The 23,403-nt window shown below is 40.0% G+C and overlaps 1 protein-coding gene across 1 annotated transcript; it reads right to left on the bottom strand.

Annotated features, from left to right (window-relative positions):
- Positions 1-1,089: 1,089 nt before the first annotated feature.
- On the bottom strand, positions 1,090-21,559 carry HAVCR2 (hepatitis A virus cellular receptor 2). The gene is made up of 7 exons (XM_067732383.1): positions 21,410-21,559; positions 20,033-20,371; positions 19,081-19,164; positions 12,169-12,209; positions 10,356-10,482; positions 6,289-6,325; positions 1,090-4,625 (listed from the first exon to the last, which is right to left on the bottom strand). The coding sequence occupies exons 1-7, from the start codon at positions 21,462-21,464 to the stop codon at positions 4,466-4,468; spliced, it is 843 nt and encodes a 280-aa protein (XP_067588484.1). The 5' UTR covers positions 21,465-21,559; the 3' UTR covers positions 1,090-4,465.
- Between the last annotated feature and the right edge of the window lie 1,844 nt (positions 21,560-23,403).

Below are 23,403 nucleotides of genomic sequence, written 5' to 3' on the forward strand. Positions count from 1 at the left end.
AGTCAGAATGGAGATGTGCTCTAAATGGAAAACACTCACTGGATTGTGAAGACTTAAAATGAAAAACAACAACAACACTGTATTTCTACTGGACAGTGCTGGCCTAGAAGGATTGATCCTGGGGAGTAGGACTGGGAAGAAATTTTGATAGAGAGGACACGGAATAGGGACTTTCACCTTTAATTTAAACTCTATTTTTCAAAAAGCACTTAATTTATAATTTTAAAAGCCACTAGTAGGAATCCAAGCAAAATTTGTAGTTTAGTTAATAGCCACGTGCCAATGTTAAGATCTTAGTTTTGACAAATGGTACCACGGTTATATAAGCTGTTAACTGAAAAAACTGCTGAATACAGGAACTCTTTGTACTATCATTGCAATTTTTCGGCAAATCTCAAATTATTTCAAAATAAAAACCTAAAAAAAAAAAAAAAAGGGAAACAAGCACTCTAACAAGATGTATTTTCTGCTTAGAGATTCTTACTCGGAGTCTCAACGTACTGTAAAGCAATTGGCTCCAGGTTAGCTTGCCCACCCAGAGTTCCTTGTAAACACATTTGCTTGAAATAAGGCAGCTAGGATAACTAAATGTCATATTCCTTAGTTCTCACCTGAAATTCCATCTATTCAGAAAACTCCTTTCTTCCCTGGTGGTTAGAAGCTGTCTGGCTGCTGCTTAGCTACCAGGAATTTTTGTTGGAGTAGGAGGCTTGCTGGAGAGAACAGGAAAGGCAGCACCCCTCTGAGGACTTCACTGAGGCCTGGGCAGCTGGCAGCTTTCAAAGCCCCTCACCATTGGCTCCTTGCTTCAGCCCTCAGATTAAGGTCAAGAGATTTTTGCTAAGGTCTTGTGGTGAACTTTGGGATAAAGAAATGAATAAAAAATCTACATTATTAGTATAGCAACCTTCACCTATATTTTTACAGTTGTTACTTTTTACTTAAGGGTTTCCAGAATAAAAACTAAATTCTGCGTGCAAGTGAACAGGAATGGCAAGTAAAACTGGGTAATAAAATTTAAAACAGATTCGATATAGATATATGGATATAAGGATATTTCAGAACTGACCAAAAGAAGATAACACTGCATTGGAGTGTGAAATATTTCTATTTTACACAAACTAGATGTAAAATGCATGAAAAAGTACAATTTCAAAATGTAGACATTACAAAGGACATGTCAACTTATCAGGAAGCAGGTTGTTAAGTATAGACTATAAAGCTATAATAAAATATTTTCCAAAGGTGACCCACCCACAAAACAATTATATTAAAATAATGTGGGTATTTAAACAGATGTCCCAGTGCCACCACCACACCTGAATAGCTTAAATAACTTTTTTTTTCTTTAAACATCACTGCTTTCTCTGGAAAAAGAGTCACACCATAAGCAGAAGGAGTTTGACTAAGAATTTACAAAAGAAAACTACTAATAATAAAAGAGTGACTTGGAATGACCTTTATAATTAGTCAATACAACTGAAAAAAAAGATATTAGAGGATCTAGAATCCTGAAACTCATATTGCTCCACTGCATAGGTTTTCCACTGAAAATAGGCCAAAATCTGAGCCCTCCTGAAGCTTGAGAACCCTCCAACCAAGTGTTCCAGCTGCCCCTCTCCTTTTTCCCACTTCCCAACTGAGCCCCAGAAAAGGATGACAAAAATCTTAAAAATTACAGCACGAAGGGCATCTCTACTTACCTCTAGAAAGACTTTCTCAGTAGAAATCTGGACAGAAAATTAATTTGTATTCAGTTTTTTTTTAATTCAAACTTAAATGAGAATTAAATTTATATGGGACTAGGCATGAAGGGATGCCCCCAAATAAATTAATGACAGGTTAAACCACTTGGAATTTCTGCCTGGGGAATTCTAACACTAGAAGTGATAGGCAGTTAAAACATGGTAAGACCTTAATTTTTCAGTCTGAAGAGATCAGGGAGCCTCTTCTTGTACTGTGGGTCTCTATGGCAGAGCTCTGGGAGAAAAATCCTAAGCACTTCTAAGAGCAAATCACACATTCAATCTTTTTACATTGTTTTTAATTAAGTGACCACTTGCCATTGCCCAGACCCTCTGGGGTAGCTTGATAGTTTGTTACCCTTTCTGCCATCTTCTGTATTACAAATAGTTGATGTAGAGTGGATCCTACCCTGAAAACCAAGGTTCCAATCTCTGCTGGAACACTCTAGACACGTCTAGAGTGCTGGCGCACTCTACTGCCCGCCTTGACCTCGAACTTAACTTATCCAAGTCTTAATTTCTTTCTATGAGGAGGAGGGTGGACAGGAAAATATTGCCACAGTATTTAAATCTATTTTTTATTACAAAAAATGGATAAAATAATTCAAATTATAGAAGCACATAAAAGCAAAAAGTGAAACTATCTTTTGACTATTTGCCCTTGTGGAATAACCATATTAATTTGGGAATATTCTTCTGGATTATTTAAAGGCAAAAAAAATTAGCATTAACTATATATACTATTCTAGAACTCTTTTTTCTTTTGACTTAGCAATATAGATTTCTCCTTTGACAAGTAACACAAGGTCTGTGAGAGTCGGGATCTTGTCTGTTTCCTTAACTGCTATATTTCTAGGAACTAAAACAGTGTCTGGCACAAAGTAGTCGACAAAAAATGTTCACTGAAAGAATGACTGATTGAATGAAATCATCCTTCCTGTCAGATCAATCAGAAGTTCTGTGGGGTCAGGGATGTGTCTATTTGGTCTCTCTCTATGATCCCAGCACCAGAGAACCCGGCACAGAGTAAGCACTTAATGTTTGTTGCATTAGCAAAACAGCTCAATGATGAAACCACCTAATTTTTTTTACTTGTGCCAGTGTGTTGACATACCACAATAACCAATTATTCCCCAACTGATGGGAAACATCTCTCACAAACACCATTGCAATGATCGCCCTTGTATATATATCCTTGTGTAAAGATTTTTGCAGAATAAGAATCCCTTTTGTGGGGGAATCATTAATCTGGTTCATATGTTTTCTGTGGTCCCTTCCCTCTAGAATTTCATAAATTTAAAACACTTAATTTTTCAGCTTGTTTAAAAGCTACTGCCTGGAACTTTGCAAACCGATCTCCCTGTAGAAAGCCAGTGCTTCCCAATACTGCCCAGATGCAGCCCAAACACTGCAACAGACAGGCTGCCTGCATTCTTGGTGACCAACATCTCCTGCATGCAACGCAGTAGCAGCTCAGTCATCACCTGGGGAAGGCAGTTTTCAGGCAGCGACAGGTCCCTATTGTTGATTCATTCAGCAGAAAGGGGAAAAAAGACAATAACACACTTCCAAGGGCCTGAGAAGGGAGAGGATGCTGAGAAGAGCAGATGCTGGACAAGAGCAGAAAAGGGAGCTTAGGAGTATTTTCGAGTTCCCCAACAAGTGAAGCTCTATCTGAGCTCTCCAATGGAAAAGTCTTCCCAGGAATCTAACTTTCTGCTTCTTTAATTTTTTCACTCCAAAGATATTTAGTAAATTTCTATCCATATTATGTGTCAGAGCTGTGCCAAGACTGGGGAGGAAGCAAATAGGCAAGATAGACCTACTCTCTACCATCTTGGAACTAAAGCTTAAGGGCCATTGTCTTTCCATCAGGGGATCTGACAGGGACAAATACAGATGGCTGGAGCCCTTTACCTACTTTCCACCAGGAAACAGAATTTGTGTCCCAGTCACTGCTTCTTCTTTTGTGAGAAACACAGCTCCAGTTCTCTCCATGAATGGAGAAGTTGGTCAGAGATCTTTCCCTCTGAGTGCACCCCAAGCAAAACCTGTCAACACACACTAAGCATACTTCCTCTTTCTCCAGGAGCACCTGCCACACCACAGGCCTTGCTGGGCAGTCTTCTTAACTTAGGCCAAGGAGAGCTGTGCACTGGCACTTACTGTCACAGAGTCAACATTCAAAGAAGCATCAACCTTGAGACTCAAAGGGAACCTTCAAGACCATCTACTCCTACTCCAATAGTTTCCGAACCTGCTACGGTTCACAGAGTTCTTTGAGAATCGGCGGCCCCTTTAGACTTCCCGTACCGAAAAAGACACGCACGTATCTCAGCACATAATTTCCCCTGTATTTTCAGAAGCTTCATGGACACACCATATAACTGAATATCTGGAATTCCAGAGACCCCATATTAAGAATTCCTACTCTCTATAAAAGCCCATTTGAGCTCTAATGCCCTGATTAGCAGCCTCTGAGTTGGGTGGCGGGAACACAGAGGTAATGTTGTGCCTGTCTAAGTACAATGCTGGTACCAGTTCAATCCTCGGGTGAGCTCCTTATCTTTAGAACATGGAAAAACTCTGCTCGGTGGCCAAGGACAGAACCTCTAAAACCAGTCAGGTGAGCCATCTCATAGTTTTCAAAGAAGATAACACCAAACCCCAAAAGGAAGTGGTGAATCTGGTGGCGTTGAAAGACAACAGCCCAGGGGTTGTCAGGACTGCTGCCCGCTGCTGACGGAGCAGTAATACTTGTATGGATCCTCCATTTCATATACGTTCTCCTCAATGGTATAGATGTTTTCCTCTGGATGTGTCCTCTCTCCTGCTGTATTTGCTAACCCCGAGGGAGGGAGGTTGGCCAAACTGATGAGGCTGTGGAAATAAAGTGATGCAGTTGAGTTAAGCATCCCAGGCAACATGGAATAGAGTTAAAAGAATGGGCTTTGCTGAAGAGATAGCCACCAAGGCAGTATATGACCCTTGATCAGGTCCTGATTAGGCAGGGGAAACATAAAATAGTAATGAAAAGAGTCTGGGGAATAACTGCACAAATTCAAATTAATCTGAATTTTCTTAGGTATACAAATGGCATTGTGTTATCTAAGAGAATGTCCTTATTCTGAGGAAGTGCAGACTGAAGTGTTTAGGTGAAATGTCACGATGTCTGAAACACCTTTACAAATGGTTCAGAAAAAAAAATATGTATGTAAATAGAGAAACAGATAAAGCAAATGTGACAAAATATTAAATGACACGCTTAGGTGAAGGGTTCTACTGTTCCTTGCACTATTATTTCAATTATTATGTCAGCTTGAACAATTTCAAAAAGTAAAAGAAATGAATGTGTTATGGATCCAATGAGACTTGAGTTCGAATTCTGCCTCTGTTGCTTTCCACCCATGTGATCTTGGGTAAGTTGGATTTGCTTTTTTCATTTATTCATTCAAGAACTATTTAACATGTTTATACTGTTCCATGCATCAAGAGATGCAACAGTGAACAAAACACAAAAATCCCCTAGAGGCTGTATATTAGTAAACTTAGTGTCTCAGGGTCCTCATCTATAAAATGGGAATAAATACTCTATCTCACAGGGCTGCTGTAAGGAACGTTTATTCATTCAATCCTCAAATATCAAATGCATACTAAGAATTAGGTGTGTGCTAGGAGATACAGTTGTTAATGTGGCAGACAAGTTCCTAATTTTCTATGGAGTTTACATTTATAGGTGGAGATGAACATTAACCAAATAATTTCATAAAGAATGAATTATTGCATGTAAATATTACCTATTGATATTACCACATTTCAAGTTTCAGCTCTAATAAAGAATACTGACACAGAAAATATAAAGCCATTGATAATTAAATATTTTATTTGATCTTATTTGACTTTTTTACTGCAGACTATTTTGTCTTCATAACTATACGATCTAGATTTAGTCTAAAATTATTAGTGGTTTAGAGAGTATGCAGTGGACAGAATCACTTTTTTCTTGAAAGTTTTTAGAACAATACCTATGGTTAGGCCTCATCCCCAAAGATTCTGATTTATTTGCTCTGGGGTTGACAATAGTATGCTTAAGTGCCCTGGATGATTCTAATAGGCAATCAGAGTTAAGAAGAGCTGGGCTGGGTTGTAAAAGCCCTGAGAGTAGATTCTGAGTTTCTTGTTCACGTCTATAAACCAGTGGCCACCCAGAACCCGGATGTAGTAAGTACTCAATCAGCTGAAGGGTCAGTTCACTGAAAAAGCCCTTTAATCAGAAATATATAAGCATTTCCTATCAATGGGAGACAAATTCTCTACCTTAACTTTAGGACTAAAGAAGCTAGAGGGATTAGGGATCAAGAATAAAACCGAGCAGCATGTTAAATTTGCATTTCATAAATCTAGGCCTAAAGCAAAAAGGAAGTAGTAAAAATTTAGATCCCAAAGTCTCAGGGCAGGACTTCTAAGAGCAAAGATCAAAGCCCAGATTAGAGTAGGAATATCCAAGATTCCCACCTTCCACTACTGCACGCATTATTCTTACCTTAAATTTTGTATCTTCTCTTTGCTATCAAAATACCCTAGGTAAAAAGGTGAAGAAAAGTCAATTTAAAATGCTTTCAGAAAGTAAATGAGATAAATAAAATGAGCTAACTGGAGGCAAAGATTGTTTAGGGAAGTCTGGTCTACCTATTAGATTGAATTAAATCAAACCACTGATATGCGTGTTGATTTATTACATAAACTATGCTAAAAGTAATGAAGATGCATTTTTCATATTTAACAAATGTAGGGAGCGCCCACTACGTGGCTGGTAGTATGCTAAGCACCAGGGACACAAAGGTGAACTATGAGCCCTGACATCATGAAACTTGTCTTCTAGTGAGAGAGGCATTTAAGAAAAAAAAAGTAAATGGGAAAAATAAAATAATTTCAAATTGTGATGTAATAGAAAGAAAAGTATTGCAGCAAAATGGATGGGCCTAGAGATTATCATACTGAGTGAAGTAAATCAGACAAAGACACATATTATATGATGGCACACATGTGACATCTAAAAAATAATACAAATGGATTTATTTATAAAACAGACACAGAAAACAAACTTATGGTTACCAAAGGGAAGGGGGGGGGTAGGGATAAATTAGGAGTTTGGGAATAACAGATACACACCACTATATATAAAATAGATAAACAACAAGGATTTACTGTATAGCAAGGGAGCTATACTCAATTTTTTTTTTTTTTTTCGGTACGCGGGCCTCTCACTGCTGTGGCCTCTCCCGTTGCGGAGCATAGGCTCCGGACGCGCAGGCTCAGCGGCCATGGCTCATGGGCCCAGCCGCTCTACGGCATGTGAGATCTTCCCGGACTGGGGCACGAACCCGTGTCCCCTGCATCAGCAGGCGGACCGTCAACCACTGCGCCACCAGGGAAGCCCTCAATATCTTATAATAACCTATAATGGAAAAGAATCTGAAAAAAAATATATATATATATAATATATATATGTATATAACTGAAATCACTTTGCTGTATACCTGAAACTAACACAATTTGTAAATCAACTGTATTTCAATTTTTAAAAAAAACAACAATGCACTGGAATAGATAATCAAGAAGGTAATCAGGAAAGAATTCTCAGAAGAAATGATCTTTAAGCTCAGTTCTGAAAGAAGAGAATGAGTCAGCCAAATGAAAAGCCGGGGTGAGCATTCTGGATCGAGTAAAGCCCTGGTAAAGATAGTAGTGAGTGGCTGAAACTGAAAGCATGGCTGGAATAAGAGAGTGGCACAAGGTAAGGTCTGAGAGGGAGGCTGGGCTAGATACTATAGGACCTTGTAAGTCATAATCAGGAGTTTGGATTTTATTCTAAGACATAGGAAATAACTGAAGGCCAGAAATATGATCTGACTGGGTTTTAAGACAATCACTCTGGCTGCTGTGTGGAGAATGAATTAAAAGGAGGTATGAAAAAATGAGGAGGTAAGTAGAGAACTGCCTCAGAGTAAGGTGGTGAAAGAGAGATGCAGAATTACGAATGGATTTTAGATATGATTTGGAGAAAGTGCGGGAAAGTGAAGTTGGATTGTGTATTAGGAGTGATGAAAGAGGGGATTCAAGGATGGCTTCTGGCTCTCTGGCTTAAGCAACCAGATGTATGATAATGAAACACTATGATGAAGAAGATCAGGGAGGGGGAGGTTGGGTTCTAAAAAGGTGGAATATAGACTCTAGAGCTCCTTTCTTGACACAATGTGGGACACATCTAAGTGGAGATAACAACTGGACAGCTGGTCAATCAGTATCAACACCTTTGAGTGCTGGAGAGAGAAATTAAGGATGACATTTAAGTCTATGGGAATATAGGTCATCATCAGCCAGAGGGCATGGAGAGAGGAAAAGGGCCAGCCCTGGGGAATCACAACATCTAAAGATCATGCTGAAGAAGAGAAAATAACAAAAATGACTGAAAGGTGTGGCTAATGAAGACACTGGTGTTTCAGAAGCCAAGAGAAGGAAGACTTTTTAGAATGAGTGAGAGTCAACTTAGTTATTGCTGAAAGACGTACTACAATGAAGACAGAGGTATCTACAGGATTTAGCAAAATGGAGGTCACTGGTGAGCTTGACTGAAACTATTTCCATGGCACTTCAGGTGTAGAAGCTAAATTGGGAGGGGGCGTGGTTAAAGAGTGCGGAGGGGTGAGAGGTAGGAACAACGCATCCGAGAAATACGGCTGTAAAGGAGAGCAGAGAAATGGGAGTCACTGGAGAGAAATGTGTGAACTAGGCCATATTTTTATACTAATAAAAATAGCATAAACAGGAATGGAGAGAGAGATGATTCTGGAGAAAGTGATCACAGGAAGAACGAAGTCTTGGCTGAGGCAAAGTGGTTGAAACAGGCTTTTAATACTTCATCAGTGCAGTGAGAGGCGAGGGAGATTTGAGCAGCAATGAAGTATGTGATGCTCATCTCAGACAGTGCACTAGAAACATCCAGGATTGCTGGGCATTACTGAGTACCAATTTATGGCTTTGATGTCATGACTTAAAAACCTATCACCTTGGTTGTATGATTTTCTCCAGCAACTTCTAGGGAAAAGACTGCAGATGGAATACAACTTTCCCATCTATTCTTCCATGTAGTCATGTTTTGGGAGTAATCATATGTGTGCACAAAACATGACTTCTCCCACTCCTCATCACCCTGCTTGCATACCCTCTACACAAACCAGAACAGTCCCTAATATCCAGGCCTCGGCAAAACTCAAAAAGTGGGTGTGGTCATTGCTCCTTATCAACCTGTAGACTCCATATTCATGTGGTCAATTTCCAAACTCCACTGCTATCTCTCCATAAACCCAGGTAAGTGGGGGTGAGTAGCTTCTTCCTCTCAGCAATCCATTTACCATTAATGGCAGAGTAACAAAATGGTGAGCAAGACAGTCCCAGTTTCAAATCCTCTATCAATTAACTGTGTAGCTTTGGGCAAGTTACTTAACCTTTTAGCACACTGGTTCTCCAACTGGTACATGAGAATAATATTAGTACCTTTCTCAACAGGGTAGTTATGAGGATTTAATGCACATAAAGCACTTGGCAGCTTCAAGCCACACAGGATGAGCAACTCATCCCAGTTTTTCCTGGACTGTTCCAGTTTTAGCACTGAAAACCCACACATTAGGAACCTCCTTCAATCCTGGGAAAATCTGGAATGGTTTGTAACCCTACACATAGTTGATGTTTATGTATTAGTAAGAAAGGCTGATAAAATAATAGTGGTATACGGCCTTGGTCTCTGCACCAAAGAGAAGAGAATATATCACAGTTATAAAAGTATGTGAGGCTTTCGGGGTGATGGAAGTGTTTGGGCATTGATTGCGGTGATGGTTTCCTGGGTGAAACCATCTACTGAAATTCATCAAGTTGAACACACTTTAAACATACAGTTTATTGCATATAAATCATACTTAATTTTTTTTAATAAAGATAAGTAACTTAGAAATAAAATATGTGTGCTGAGTGCCACAATGGAGGAAAATACAAACGCTGCGACTCTGGGCATGACCCAGCATTAAAGGAACCTGCTACCCCTCTTTAAAGAACCACGCCTGAGAAATAAATAAGATAGAAAAATGCACAGAAGAAAGTGATTGTCATTGTTGTGCTTCCTAATAAAACTGGACATGTTCATGAATTAAAAAGGTTTATTTTCTTAACAAAAGATAAAAAAACAGGTACTAGAATCAACCTGCTTGAATTTGAATTCCAGCTTTGCCACTTATTGATTCTGAAACCTTGAGAAAACCTTGAAAGCTTACTGTCTCTAAACGTTACTCTCCTCTGCTATAAGAATAGGAATAACAGTGCTATCTACCTTATATAAGATGGTGACAATAATAATATAAAACATGCCTGTTACATGGTAAGCACTGAATAAAAATGAGCTATTATTATTGTTGAGGTTTGGAAGGACTAAAGAGTGTTTATTCTAATCACCTGTAGGTATAAATATAAACTAATAGTTCTATCTTAGGCTTGTGTTTGTTCCTATATTAACAGTTCCTTATCAGATGGAGAGAGAAGCACCATCAAATGACTTACATTTGAGAATTAAAGCACCAGAGATAAGAACGAGAGCCAGCCCAGCAGAAACCCCTGCTCCGATGTAGAGGCCTATTCTGGTGGTGGCGCCCATGTCTTGTAACTCATTAGCCAGTGTGGATATTTCCTATGGAAACACAAACAGAATTGCAGCAAATGACCAGAAATCCATTGTCTGCCCAGCCAGGCTCATGACTTATACATGGGACCATCCCTTTCACAGTATCTCAGGAATGCAGGGACCTTGAAATGACTCATGATCTGTCCCCTTCTAGACAAGCCTCAAACCACCCAAAGAAAGGGATTAGCTGAATCTTTGGAGTTAGCAAGGGAATAAGAGGTGCCTGTCTGTGCTGTGGGTGGAGAAGCAGCCTTAGTAAATGGACTCCCCTTTCCTCACATAAAAAGTGGGGCCCTGTTCATTGATGATTCCCTGGTGTTCCCAGGGAGTTTCAGAGTGGTCTAAATTTGGTGTCTTGCCATGAAACCCCAACTTTCACAGAAAGACAGTGGTTTAAAAGCTAGGAATTTGCAGCCAGACTGTCTTGGGTTCAAATCCCAGTTCTGTCACCAAAGAGCTGTGTCATCAGGAAGAGCTGTGTAGAGTTATCAGGAAAATTAAGTGACGAAAACCAGAAAATGCTTGGCACAGAGCCTGGTACAGGATAAATCTCAATCAGTGGTCGCTATTATTGCTATTGCTCTAATTAATTAGATATTTTGTTAACTCAGTCACAGCGAACATACTGCTTCTAAAATTTCACCTCATGTTCCTCCTTTAAAAAGAGTAATGGCAAACACTTTTAAAACAACGTCAAGGAATTAAGTCTTCCATTTATTCAACAGACATTTACTGCAGGAGTGCACCATGCAAGGTCACTTGCAGTAAGCACTGTGGGCACACAGAGGTACTGAAAAGGCAGACCTGGATTGCAAAGAAGACAGGACAAACAAAAAATGCTTGACACTGAGTCAGAGATTGAGTTAAATGAATGCAAACTCCTGGATATGTCCTCAAAGAATTTTCCAGTCACTGCTATCAGGTTGTTCTCTAATGCAGTGGTCCCCAACCTTTTTGGCGTTTCAAGGAAGACAATTTTTCCACAGACCGGGGTTGGGGGGGATGGAGGGGGGATGCTTCAGGCGGTAACACGAGCGATGGGGAGCGATGGGGAGCGGCAGATGAAGCTTCGCTTGCTCGCCCGCTGCTCACCTCCTGCTGTGCAGCCCAGCTCCTAACAGGCCGCAGACCAGTACCAGTCCATGGCCCGGGGATTGGGGACCCCTGTTTTAGTGGTTTTCCCTTTTACTCTGAGAAGGTAGGAGACACTAAAATGGTGGTCGATTAAAATAGTGCTTTATTTTTAGTTAGATACCTAAGTTCTTGGCTTAGAATATTCTTGCCTGGTGTCTTATCATAAATAAATAAATTTAAACAAACAATCTTTGTCATTAGGGTTGCAACGGAAGCAAGGAGAAACATACTCTGGGGTGATGGAGGGTGTCCGAACCCTCCACAGTGGTATACAGCTGTGAAATTTGAGAATAAGGACAAAATGCTAATGCTTCTTCCTTTTGGTTTTCCAGCACCTACTATGTGACAGGCACTTTACATGCATCACCCTACTCCATCCTTACAACAGGACTTGCAGTTACAACAGTTATCAGCAACATATTACAGCCAAGGAACCTGAAGCCAAGGGAGATTAAGGCATTTTCCCCCAAGGAATGAGTGGGCAGGAAGGAAGTCTAAAGCCATACTTTTTTTCCTCTGAGTTGAGCATAAAGTCAGCTCACACACACAGTTACTCACTGTTTGATTTTTATCATGGAGGGTCTCCAGTGTCTGTGTCTCTGCCACAAAGAAGAAAAATAGCCAGTAGAACAGTTAAGAATGCTTTCTTTTATATGAGTTTTTTTAAATCTTAAAAGCTACCTATAATCCTATTTGAAATTAATTCTACTCCATTATCTTCACAATAATTAACTGAGAGACAAACAAAACTTACTGAACACTTACAAATCAACTTCAGGATGACCACATTTTTTTCGTCCAGATGATGTACCTAACTACTTATGTTCTATGAATTGGAGACTTCTTCCAAGAAAACCTATTTTGAATATGTGGTTTGTTGTGTCCTCAGGGCCCTAAAGGGGTCTTCAAAATTCCAACAACACTGATGACACAGAGGCAGGCATTATAATTAGACTTTTTTTAGATCAAATAACTGTTCTCTAATATGTATTTTGTTCATTTTTTTAATTGAAGTATAGTTGATTTACAATGTTGTGTTAGTTTCAGGTGTACAGCAAAGTGATTCAGAATATATATATATTCTTTTTCAGATTCTTTTCCCTTATAGGTTATTACAAAATATTGAGTATAGTTTCCTGTGCTATACGGTAGGTCCTTGTTGATTATCTGTTTTACATATAGTAGTGTGTATATGTTAATCCCCAACTCTTAATTTATCCCTCCCTTCTCCCTTTCCCCTTTGGTAACCATACGTTTGTTTTCTATGTCTGTAGGTCTATTTCTGTTTTGTAAATAAGTTCGTATGTAACATTTTTTTTAGATTCCATATAGAAGTGATATCATATGATATTTGCCTTTCTCTGTCTGGCTTACTTCATTTAGTATGATAATCTCAAAGTCCATCCATGTTGCTGCAAATGGCATTATTTCATCCTTTTTTATGACTGAGTAATATTCCATTGTACAAATGTCCATCAACAGATGAATGGATAAAGAAGATGTGGCATGGTTAGAATTTGAAAGGTAACGAAAGTTAATTTTCTTTAAAAAAAATTTAACATTTACTCATTAAGAGTAAGACAGGGTATTTTGTTCCCTAAAAAATTGAAAATAATAATAACTGTAACTATAATTTACCATGAACAGGCATTGTACTAAATTCTTCAAGGGAAGTATCTCATTTAGCATTCAAAACAACTATCTTAAAGTAGGGACTATTAGTCCCATTACAGAGATGAAGAAGCTGAGAATTAGGAAGCTAAGTGACTTACCCAAAGTCACACAGCTTAGTGAATAACAGAAATGGCCTTCCAATTTAGGTCCACGTGGCTTTAAGCACACACTCTTAACTGTGCTGCCTCCAACAAGGCTCATCTCGGCACTGTGATCATGAAGCCTCCACATTGCCCAGCTGCCAGCTCACCTTCTTTCCTTTTTATTCATTTAGTTAGTCATCTGCCTATCCATTCGATGAACATGTACTACACCCCCACTCTATGCCAGGCACGGGGGACAGGGACAGAACAGTGAACAAGATGCGCACAGGCCCTGACCTCGTAAACACTGCATTCTAAAAACCAATAATTTGTCAGCTTTGGGATGATTAACCATGCCAACGTATTTTTCTGTGTGAGTCAGAGGATCTGAAACTTTCTAAATGTCAAGGTCACTTTCTGGAAGCTTAGCAGTCTAAACCTTTTAATGTAGAACTGGTTTACAGACTCTGATTTTAATATTATAAAAGCATATTCTCAGCCTAAAGTTTAAAAAAAAAAAAAAAAAGGAAAGGAAAGAGATTATCTTCCACTTTCCTTAGCTCCTATTCCCCAAAAGGAATTTAAAAACCACACTGGTGAAACTACTAAGTAAACATGTATCTTAACCACACACAACATTTTCTAGTGTAAATCCAGTTTCTGCTTCCCTATAGTTACTTTTCTTGGCTTAAATGGTAAGACTGTCTAACTTTTTTTTTTTAATTTCATTTTACAGTGAAAATGATCAATAAAATAGAGCACTGTTGGGTTATCACACCTTATTTTCACATAGGTAGACATCAACCAAGATGGGTGGGACAGTTGGTGAAAGTTACAATGTTTTTCCTTGAGGACCCGAGACTGGGGGGTGGGGGGAGACGACAATGGGGGAGGCACGTGATGATTTTAAAAGTATATAAATTTAATAGTTACCATCTAGCATGTATTATGTGCCAGACATGGTGCTTCACACTTTATGTGCACAATATCTTTTAATCTTCACCACAATAGGTAGGTACTATTATTTTCTCAATTTTTAAATAAAGAAACTGAGTCTCAGAGAAGTACTTTGTCCAAATCACACAGCTATTAACTGGCAAATCTGAGATTCAAACCAAGTCTACCTCCGAAGCTAAGGATTCATCCATGATGCAGTCCTGCCTTCTTCAGGTGGAAGAGAGATTGCATTTATTCTGTGTTCAAAGTGGGTTTAGGAGCTTCAAAGACCCTTGGGACTCCTACTTGTTACGGCTCCTCTTCACTTTATAGCAAGCATATTAAATGTACCCACATTACTCAGCCATAAAAAGAAATGAAATTGAGTTACTTGTAGTGAGGTGGATGGACCTAGAGTCTGCCATACAGAGTGAAGTAAGTCAGAAAGAAAAACAAGGAACAAGACAAGGTTGTCCACTCTCACCACTATTATTCAACATAGTTTTGGAAGTTTTAGCCACAGCAATCAGAGAAGAAAAAGAAATAAAAGGAATCCAAATTGGAATAGAAGACGTAAAGCTGTCACTGCAGATGACAGGAAACACAGAGAATCCTAAAGATGCTACTAGAAAACTACTAGAGCTAATCAATGAATTTGGTAAAGTAGCAGGATACAAAATTAATGCACAGAAATCTCTTGCATTCCTATACACTAATGATGAAAAATCTGAAAGAGAAATACTCTCATTTACTATTGCAACAAAAAGAATAAAATAACTAGGAATAAACCTACCTAAGGAGACAAAAGACCTATATGCAGGAAACTATAAGACACTGATGAAAGCAATTAAAGATGATACAAATAGATGGAGAGAGATACCATGTTCTTGGATTGGAAGAATCAACATTGTGAAAATGACTATACTACCCAAAGCAATCTTCAGATTCAATGCAATCCCTATCAAACTACCAAGGGCATTTTTCACAGAACTAGAACAAAAAATTTCACAATTTGTATGGAAACACAAAAGACCCCAAAAAGCCAAAGCAATCTTGAGAAAGAAAAACAGAGTTGGAGGAATCAGACTCCCTGACTTCAGACTATACTACAAAGCTACAGTAATCAAGATAGTATGGTACGGGCACAAAAACAGAAATATAGATCAATGGAACAGGACAGAAAGCCCAGAGATAAATCCACACACATATGGTCACCTTATTTTTGATAAAGGAGACAAGAATATACGATGGAGAAAAGACAGCCTTTTCAATAAGTGTTGCTGGGAAAACTGGACAGCTACTTGTAAAAGAATGAAATTAGAACACTCCCTAACACCATACACAAAAATAAGCTCAAAATGGATTAAAGACCTAAATGTGAATGGCCTAAATGTAAGACCAGACACTATAAAACTCTTAGAGGAAAATACAGGCAGAACACTCTATGACATAAATCACAGCAATATCCTTTTTGACCCACCTCCTAGAGAAATGGAAATAAAAACAAAAATAAACAAATGAGGCCTAATAAAACTTAAAAGGTGGGCTTCCCTGGTGGCTCAGTGGTTGAGAGTCTGCCTGCCGATGCAGGGGACACGGGTTCGTGCCCCAGTCCGGGAAGATCCCACATGCCACGGAGCGGCTGGGCCCGTGAGCCATGGCCACTGAGCCTGCGCATCCGGAGCCTGTGCTCTGCAATGGGAGAGGCCACAACAGTGAGAGGCCTGCGTACCGCAAAAAAAAAAAAAAAAATGTAAAAGCTTTTTCACAGCAAAGGAAACCATAAACAAGACAAAAAGACAACCCTCAGAATGTGAGAAAATACTTGCAAATGAAGCAACTGACAAAGGATTAATCTCCAAAATTTACAAGTAGCTCATGCAGCTCAATATCAACAAAACAAACAACCCAATCCAAAAACGGGCAGAAGACCTAAATAGACATTTCTCCAAAGAAGATATACAGATTGCCAACAAGCACATAAAAGAATGCTCAACATCACCAATCATTAGAGAAATGCAAATCAAACCTACAATGAGGTATCACCTCACACCAGTCAGAATGACCATCATCAAAAAATCTACAAACAATAAATGCTGAAGAGGGTGTGGAGAAAAGGGAACCCTCTTGCACTGTTGGTGGGAATGTAAATTGATACAGCCACTATGGAGAACAGTATGGAGGTTCCTTAAAAAACTAAAAATGGAACTACCATTCGACCCAGCAATCCCACTACTGGGCATATATCCTGAGAAAACCATAATTCAAAAAGAGTCATGTACCGCAATGTTCATTGCAGCTCTATTTACAATAGCCAGGACACAGAAGCAACCTAAGTGTCCATCAACAGATGAATGGATAAAGAAGATGTGGCACATATATACAATGGAATATTACTCAGCCATAAAAAGAAATGAAATTGAGTTATTTGAAGTGAGGTGGATGGACTTAGAGTCTGTCATACTGAGTGAAGTAAGTCAGAAAGAGAAAAACAAATACCGTATGTTAACACATATATAGAACCTAAAGGAAAAAAAAATGGTTCTGAAGAACCTAGGGGCAGGACAGGAATAAAGACACAGATGTAGAGAATGGACTTGAGGACACGGGGAGGGGGAAGGGTAAGCTGGGACGAACTGAGAGAGTGGCATGGACATATATACACTACCAAACGTAAAATAGATAGCTAGTGGGAAGCAGCCGCATAGCACAGGGAGATCAGCTCAGTGCTTTGTGTCCACCTAGAGGGATGGGATAGGGAGGGCAGGAGGGAGACACAAGAGGGAGGGAAGATGGGGATATATGTATAGGTATAGCTGATTCACTTTGTTATACAGCAGAAACTATCACAACATTGTAAAGCAATTATACTGCAATAAAGATGTTATAAAAAATTAAAAAAAAAAAAGAATTGCAAAACTGAAAAAAAAAGTACCCACATTACACACTAAAGAAAAGGTGTAACTACACACAAGTTGACTTTCATGTAACTAACTGAAATAATATTACATATTATAGTCATGTCATTAAATACTAATTAATTTCAATTTTCCATTTGATTTTCATAGTCTGGAGCCATTGCCTTTCTTTGTTTAAGTATTTTCTCAGGCCTTTGAAAAGCTCAGAGATCGTAGGTACTCTGCCTATATTCTCAGATGCAAAAGATGGCTCCATTTCTGTTGCCCTAAAGGGAAGGAACAAACAAGTAAAAACTGAAAGGAAGGACACTTCTGGTTATGGTATAGACACTTCTAAAAAAACATGCACTGTGTTGTGAGGAAGCTACCTCTCCATCTCAGAAGGTGTGTAAGCATACAGCGAATGCCAGCTTGGGAGTGATGTTGTAAAGAACCTTGAAACACGAGATGGGAAAGTGGGATCCTTCAAGTCTCTTCTAGGTCTATAGTTGTAGGATTCTTTAAAATATAACAATGGCATATGATGAACACATGTATGATTTGGTTAGCCCACTACGTGGGCGATCATCTGTTTCCACCATATTTAATTTCCTCACTAATTTCATAAGAGATGTTGGCTACCAGTGACTAAAGAACCACCAAAGATTGAACCTCTAGAGAGCTGATGTTAATATCTATAATAATAATTAATATTTGAGTGCTTTCTCTGGGCCAGGCACTATGCTGAGTGCTTTACATACATGATCACATCAATCTTTACAACAATCTTATGACATAGGCACTGGAATTACCCTCATTGTAGAGGTAAGGAAATTGAGCCTCACAGAGTTTGAGCAACATAACTGAGTTCATGAAACTAATACAAAAAGCTGACATTAGAACCCATCCTGCCTGTCACTGACATACTTAACCACAATCTCAGTCTGCCTCTGGATCTTACCGATAATGACAATGACTAACATGTATTGAGTAGGTACCATGATCAGACACTGGGCTAAGCACTTTAGACACGCTTCCTTATTTAAATCTGAGATTTGTGAGATTAGGATTTGGAATTTACCTATTATTAACCTCATTTTACAGAATGAAAGACTGAGCTCCAGATAGTTTAGGGAGACCAGGACTCTGACAGGAAATATTTAAGATTAACCTCCCTGATCAACGTGACCTGAGGTCTGCTCTTTCGACCCTATCTTCTCTTCCAAAGCGGCAGGGAAAAGTCCTTGTTGAATTAGTTGAAGAATTTAGCTGCTCCTTCTGAGGTCAAAATCTGAGGAAGATGATGGACTTTATTCCAGTTAAAAGGGATTCTTGAAATCACCTAATCCAGATTACACCAAACATGGACTGGGGTCAGTTCATGAAAACATCACCAGTCCAGGAGTAAATCAGAAAATAATAAGGACAGCGTAATGAGTTTTTCATTAGATTAAACTTATTTAATTTAAAAGTGTCCCTTTTTTTTAATGCAGGGGTGGCAATAGTAGAAATTTTTCTTTCCTTGTTTGGCAAAATACATAGCTCATCAAAATTCTTTTTTGGGGGTTGGGAATTATACTGGGTGGTGAGATCCAAAAGTCTCTGAACCCATACCTCAGACAGAAGAGGCAGTTGCTTTCCAGAGAAGCGAAAGGCTTTGGCCCAGGTCTGAGGGCTACTCCTGACTAATTTAGAACCCTAGCCCAGGGCTCCTTTTTCCCAGCACAAATTTACTTCCACCACCTCCCTCACCTCAAACACTATCTTGGGTGCACAGTTTGAGAAAACTCAAACTGTTTTCTCATGTTTTCCCCATATTCAAAATCCTCTTAACTCAGAAACCAACTAAAGGCTTCCTCCTAGACCCCATATGTAATTACCTGAGCCAGGTCCCTCGGTGGCGAGCATCCTTGGAAAGGCTGTAGTGATGTCCCTCCATGGAGTCCCAGCAGGGTTGACCTTGGCTAAAGACAGAAACCAACGTAAGGATGAGGCTTCTCTGAGAGCAGAGAGCTTGTTGCAGGGAATCAAAGGGGCAGCAGAAATTACTGTAAACACAACAAAAGAAGAGAAACACATGCTCAACTTCCAAACCTACCTGAACACACCTTCGTTGAGAGTGTATGACAATCCAAATGTCTGACAGAGGTGTGTTACAGTCATCATTATCACAGTCTAATTGTTAATGATGGAACTTACAGCCACAGTAAATGTTTTTCATCAAACACCTCATAAAATCCTTCCAGTGGCCTATAGGGTCGGCAGTATCATATTTTACAGAGGAGGAGGTCACAGAGTTTAAATAACTTGCCCAAGATTACATAGCTGGTAAGAAGCAGTGTCAGATTGGAACTTAGCTCCATCAGCCACTAAGTACATGCTCTATAAATGTTAAAACATGCAAGCACACATGCCCCCTCTCCCCGACACATGCAGAGTCCAGTGGTTCTCAATCCTGGCTGCACATGGGGGAGAATCATCAGGGGTAGACTTTGTAAAACCCCCGCACTCAGGCTCTACCTCCAGAGATGGTGATTTTTCTGGTTGTGGGGTGGAGCCCAAGCATCTGTGGGAGTTAAAAGGTTCCCCAGGTGATTTTAATGACCGCTCAGGCCCTTCCTCCATTCTCTAGATCCTGGCCATGAGGTTCAAAATAGATGGAGGGAATTAAACATGGCTGGGCATTGCTGGTGAGGCCTGTTAAACTTTAGGTCTTAGGGGCCCAACCTGAGGGCTATAATTGGGAAGACCAGAGGTGAGACCAATCAGTGTATTTAATATGATCCACAGGGAAATCTCATTCAGAAAGAAAGTATGCAAAGGTCCACTCACCTGGTTTGATGACCAACTCCAGGTTTGATTTTTGATCATTCATTAGGCCTGGGAATTGGATCCGGCAGCAATAGGTCCCACTGTCCTCTAAAGTCACATTCTTTATGGTCAAGCTCACGTCTCCTTTGCGGAAATTCCTCTTTAGTAGGTATCTGCTGGATGTCCAATAGTTCAAGTTCCTTCCATCAGTGCTGAGTACCAAACTGTGACATTGAAACAAAGGGCAGGGTCCCTTGCCCCAACACACAGGCACGAGATGCTCAGGGGTGGGTGGAGAGTAGGCGCAGGGCAGATCAGCATCCTGACCCACCTCAGACACGTATACTCCTTCCAAAGACCCTGCAGAAAGAGGGGAGGAGAGCAATGAGGGAGGCTGCTCCATTTCAAGAAAACTGCAAGCAATGCCTTGCAGAATAAAGAGGAAACCACTACTGCTATCCTGTTTGGAGGACAGTTCACTACAGCAATGATTCTCAGACTTGAGGGGCACTGGAATCTCCAGGAAGCCTTGTTCAAACACAGACGGCTGGGCTCAACAGTCAGAGTTTAGAGTTAATTAATCTGATTAAATACTAATCAGAGCTCCTGATTTAATAGTTTGGCGGGGGGTGGGGGGACAAAAATTTGTATTTCTAACAAGTTCCCAGGACATGCTGATATGGCTGGTCTCAAAACCTCCCTTTGAAAACCAGTGCCCCAGGAGAGAACTGTGGCCGGTCCTGTGAACACCGAAGGGCAGTGCTGATGGAAACAGACAATCAGACAATGGGTAATTGTCGGCCAGGAAAAGAGCTCACTCATCTGGGCTAGTTGTCTGTTCACCAACACAGCGCAGTTATCCTAACACAAATCTCTTTTGTTTTTCAAGCACCAGGCACATAATAAATAAAAACGCTTGGCTGAATAAGAAGTTAGTGTATGGCTGTTGTGAGGTTGAAAATTAATTTATATATATATATATGTACACACACATATTCAAACAGCATAAAAAGTATATGAAAACTCTACTCCCTCTCCCTGCTCTTTTCCATTTCCCAGCTCCCTTTCCCAGAGTCTATTCATTAAGAAGCATTCATGTATTCCCACTCCCCTGCAACACACACACACACACACACACACACACACACAGAGAGAAGTCCAATATACCCATTATTCTGCTCTTTGCTTTCTTCAATTCACCTTATGACTTACAGACATCTCATATCATTATGTTTCGTCAGCATCACTGTTTGTATCATGGATATATCATAATTTCTTTACCCACTACCCTACTGGTGGACATTTAGGTTGCTTCCAAACTTTTGCTCTTGCTAGCATTACGATGACCATCCTTGCATCTTCATCTTGCACTATCTAATTCCAAAAATCCAGACTTACTTGTAAGTGGTAGCAGCAAGAGCAGGACACAGTCAAAGGAAAAATGTGAAAACATGGGTTCTGAAGAAGAAAAAGCAAAGAATGGCTCTGTTTAGGTGCCGTTTTAATTCTCCAGCTGAACTGGGTACTTCCTGGAACTGTCTCTCCTCCCCAGTCACAGGAGCAGTGGCCACTCTCCCAACTGCAGGCCCAGCACACCAGATGTCTGACGACCAATCACTCCTCTATTAACACTGTCAAGTCTATGATGACGGCAAAGGAAACCCTGCTTCTCTCCTATGCTAGACCACACACATCCTGTGAGGACTCTGACATTTATTCTGTCCGCATCAACAAAGAGGAAGCAACAATCAGAGGAAGAAAAGGATTACTTCATCAAGTGTCTCTTGGCAAGTAGAGTGAGCCCTCTACTGTCTCTGGTGAAATAATATATAGTCCTCTGTTTGAAATGGACAGTATTTATTGGAAACACAGGTAGAAACGTATCACTCATGCATTCATTCAGTCAAGTCAGCCAACTGGTGAGTCCTGTGACCAATGTTTATGAAGCACCTACTATGTGTCAGGCACTGGACTAGGAGGTGGGAAATACCACTATGAATGTTCTATTCCTTATACTCATGTTTAGGTGCCCTTTCCACTCCAGTCATGAGCCTAATTCTTAGCCTTTGCTCTAACACGAATTGGGCTATGTCATATAACCTTGTTAGGTCTGCCTCCTCATTTATAAAGTTTATAAAATGAGAAAATTGTGCTAGGTGATATATGCACAGCTCCCTGCTCTAATATTCTGACTTTGACCTGAACTTCCAAACTCTTCCACTTAGGAAAAATGCATTCCTTTCTGCAATGCTTCCTTCCCCCTCCTGTGGGGGGAACTGAGGGGACCTCAATGTTCTATTTCCTCTCATATACACAAGATGTCCCCTCTCCTCCCACCCCACAGGCTTCGGGCATTAACTGTCAGAAAGTATTGAGTTCCAGCCACACTCTCCATCACTGAGGTAACATCTCAGACCCAAACAATCTCAGCCCTGGGAGAGTAACTTTTGTCTGGAAACCTTAAAAGCCAATGGTTATTTACAAAAGGGAAGTGAGATCACGATGAAATAGTTTCTGAAAACCCTGTGGCCTTTCTCTGTCTTGTCTGCCTGAATTTCCTTGTCATTGACTTTATTTATTTTATTTTATTTTTTTCTAGTTGCGGTGAGCGGGGGCTACTCTTCGTTGTGGTGCACGGGCTTCTCGTTGCGGTGGCTTCTCTTGTTGCAGAGCACAGGCTCTAGGTGCGCGGGCTTCAGTAGTTGTAGCATGTGGTCTCAGTAGTTGTGGCTCACGGGCTCTAGAGCGCAGGCTCAGTAGGTGTGGCGCATGGGCTTAGTTGCTCCACGGCATGTGGGATCTTCCCGGACCAGGGTTCGAACCCGTGTCGCCTGCATTGGCAGGCGGCTTCTTAACAACTGCGCCACCAGGGAAGTCCTTGTAATTCACTTTAAACCTTATTAAATGCATGTAATATAAATATCCAGCTTGTTCTATGTGTGTACTTCCATAGTGCCACAGAGCTAGCAGTTACTCAAGAGATCATGTTCAATTTCTTCATTGTATATATAAGGGAAACTGAGACCTGAAAAGATTGATTTGCCCAAAGGTACATGATTGGTCATTTCAAATAAGAACATGAGTCCCCCAAGCTCCAGATTTTTTCCATTATAAACCATGTTTCATGAATTTCATATCTGCCCTTAATATGTCTGCCCACATATCTAAAAACAACCAACAAATGCCCATATTCAAGTCTAAGTCAGACTTGATTAAACACGGGGTCAGAGGTTAGATTTACTAACAGCATGACTTCAAGCAACACTCTTAAAAGTTTTAGCCATCAGATTTTGTGTTCTGATTTTTGTTTTTTGTTTTTTTTATTATTACTCTGTTTTCTGTTCATCTCTAGAATTGCTACTGGGTCCAAATTTATAAAACATTAACAATGT

This window comes from Pseudorca crassidens, chromosome 3 (assembly GCF_039906515.1).
Source record: "Pseudorca crassidens isolate mPseCra1 chromosome 3, mPseCra1.hap1, whole genome shotgun sequence".
NCBI classification, from domain to species: domain Eukaryota; kingdom Metazoa; phylum Chordata; class Mammalia; order Artiodactyla; family Delphinidae; genus Pseudorca; species Pseudorca crassidens.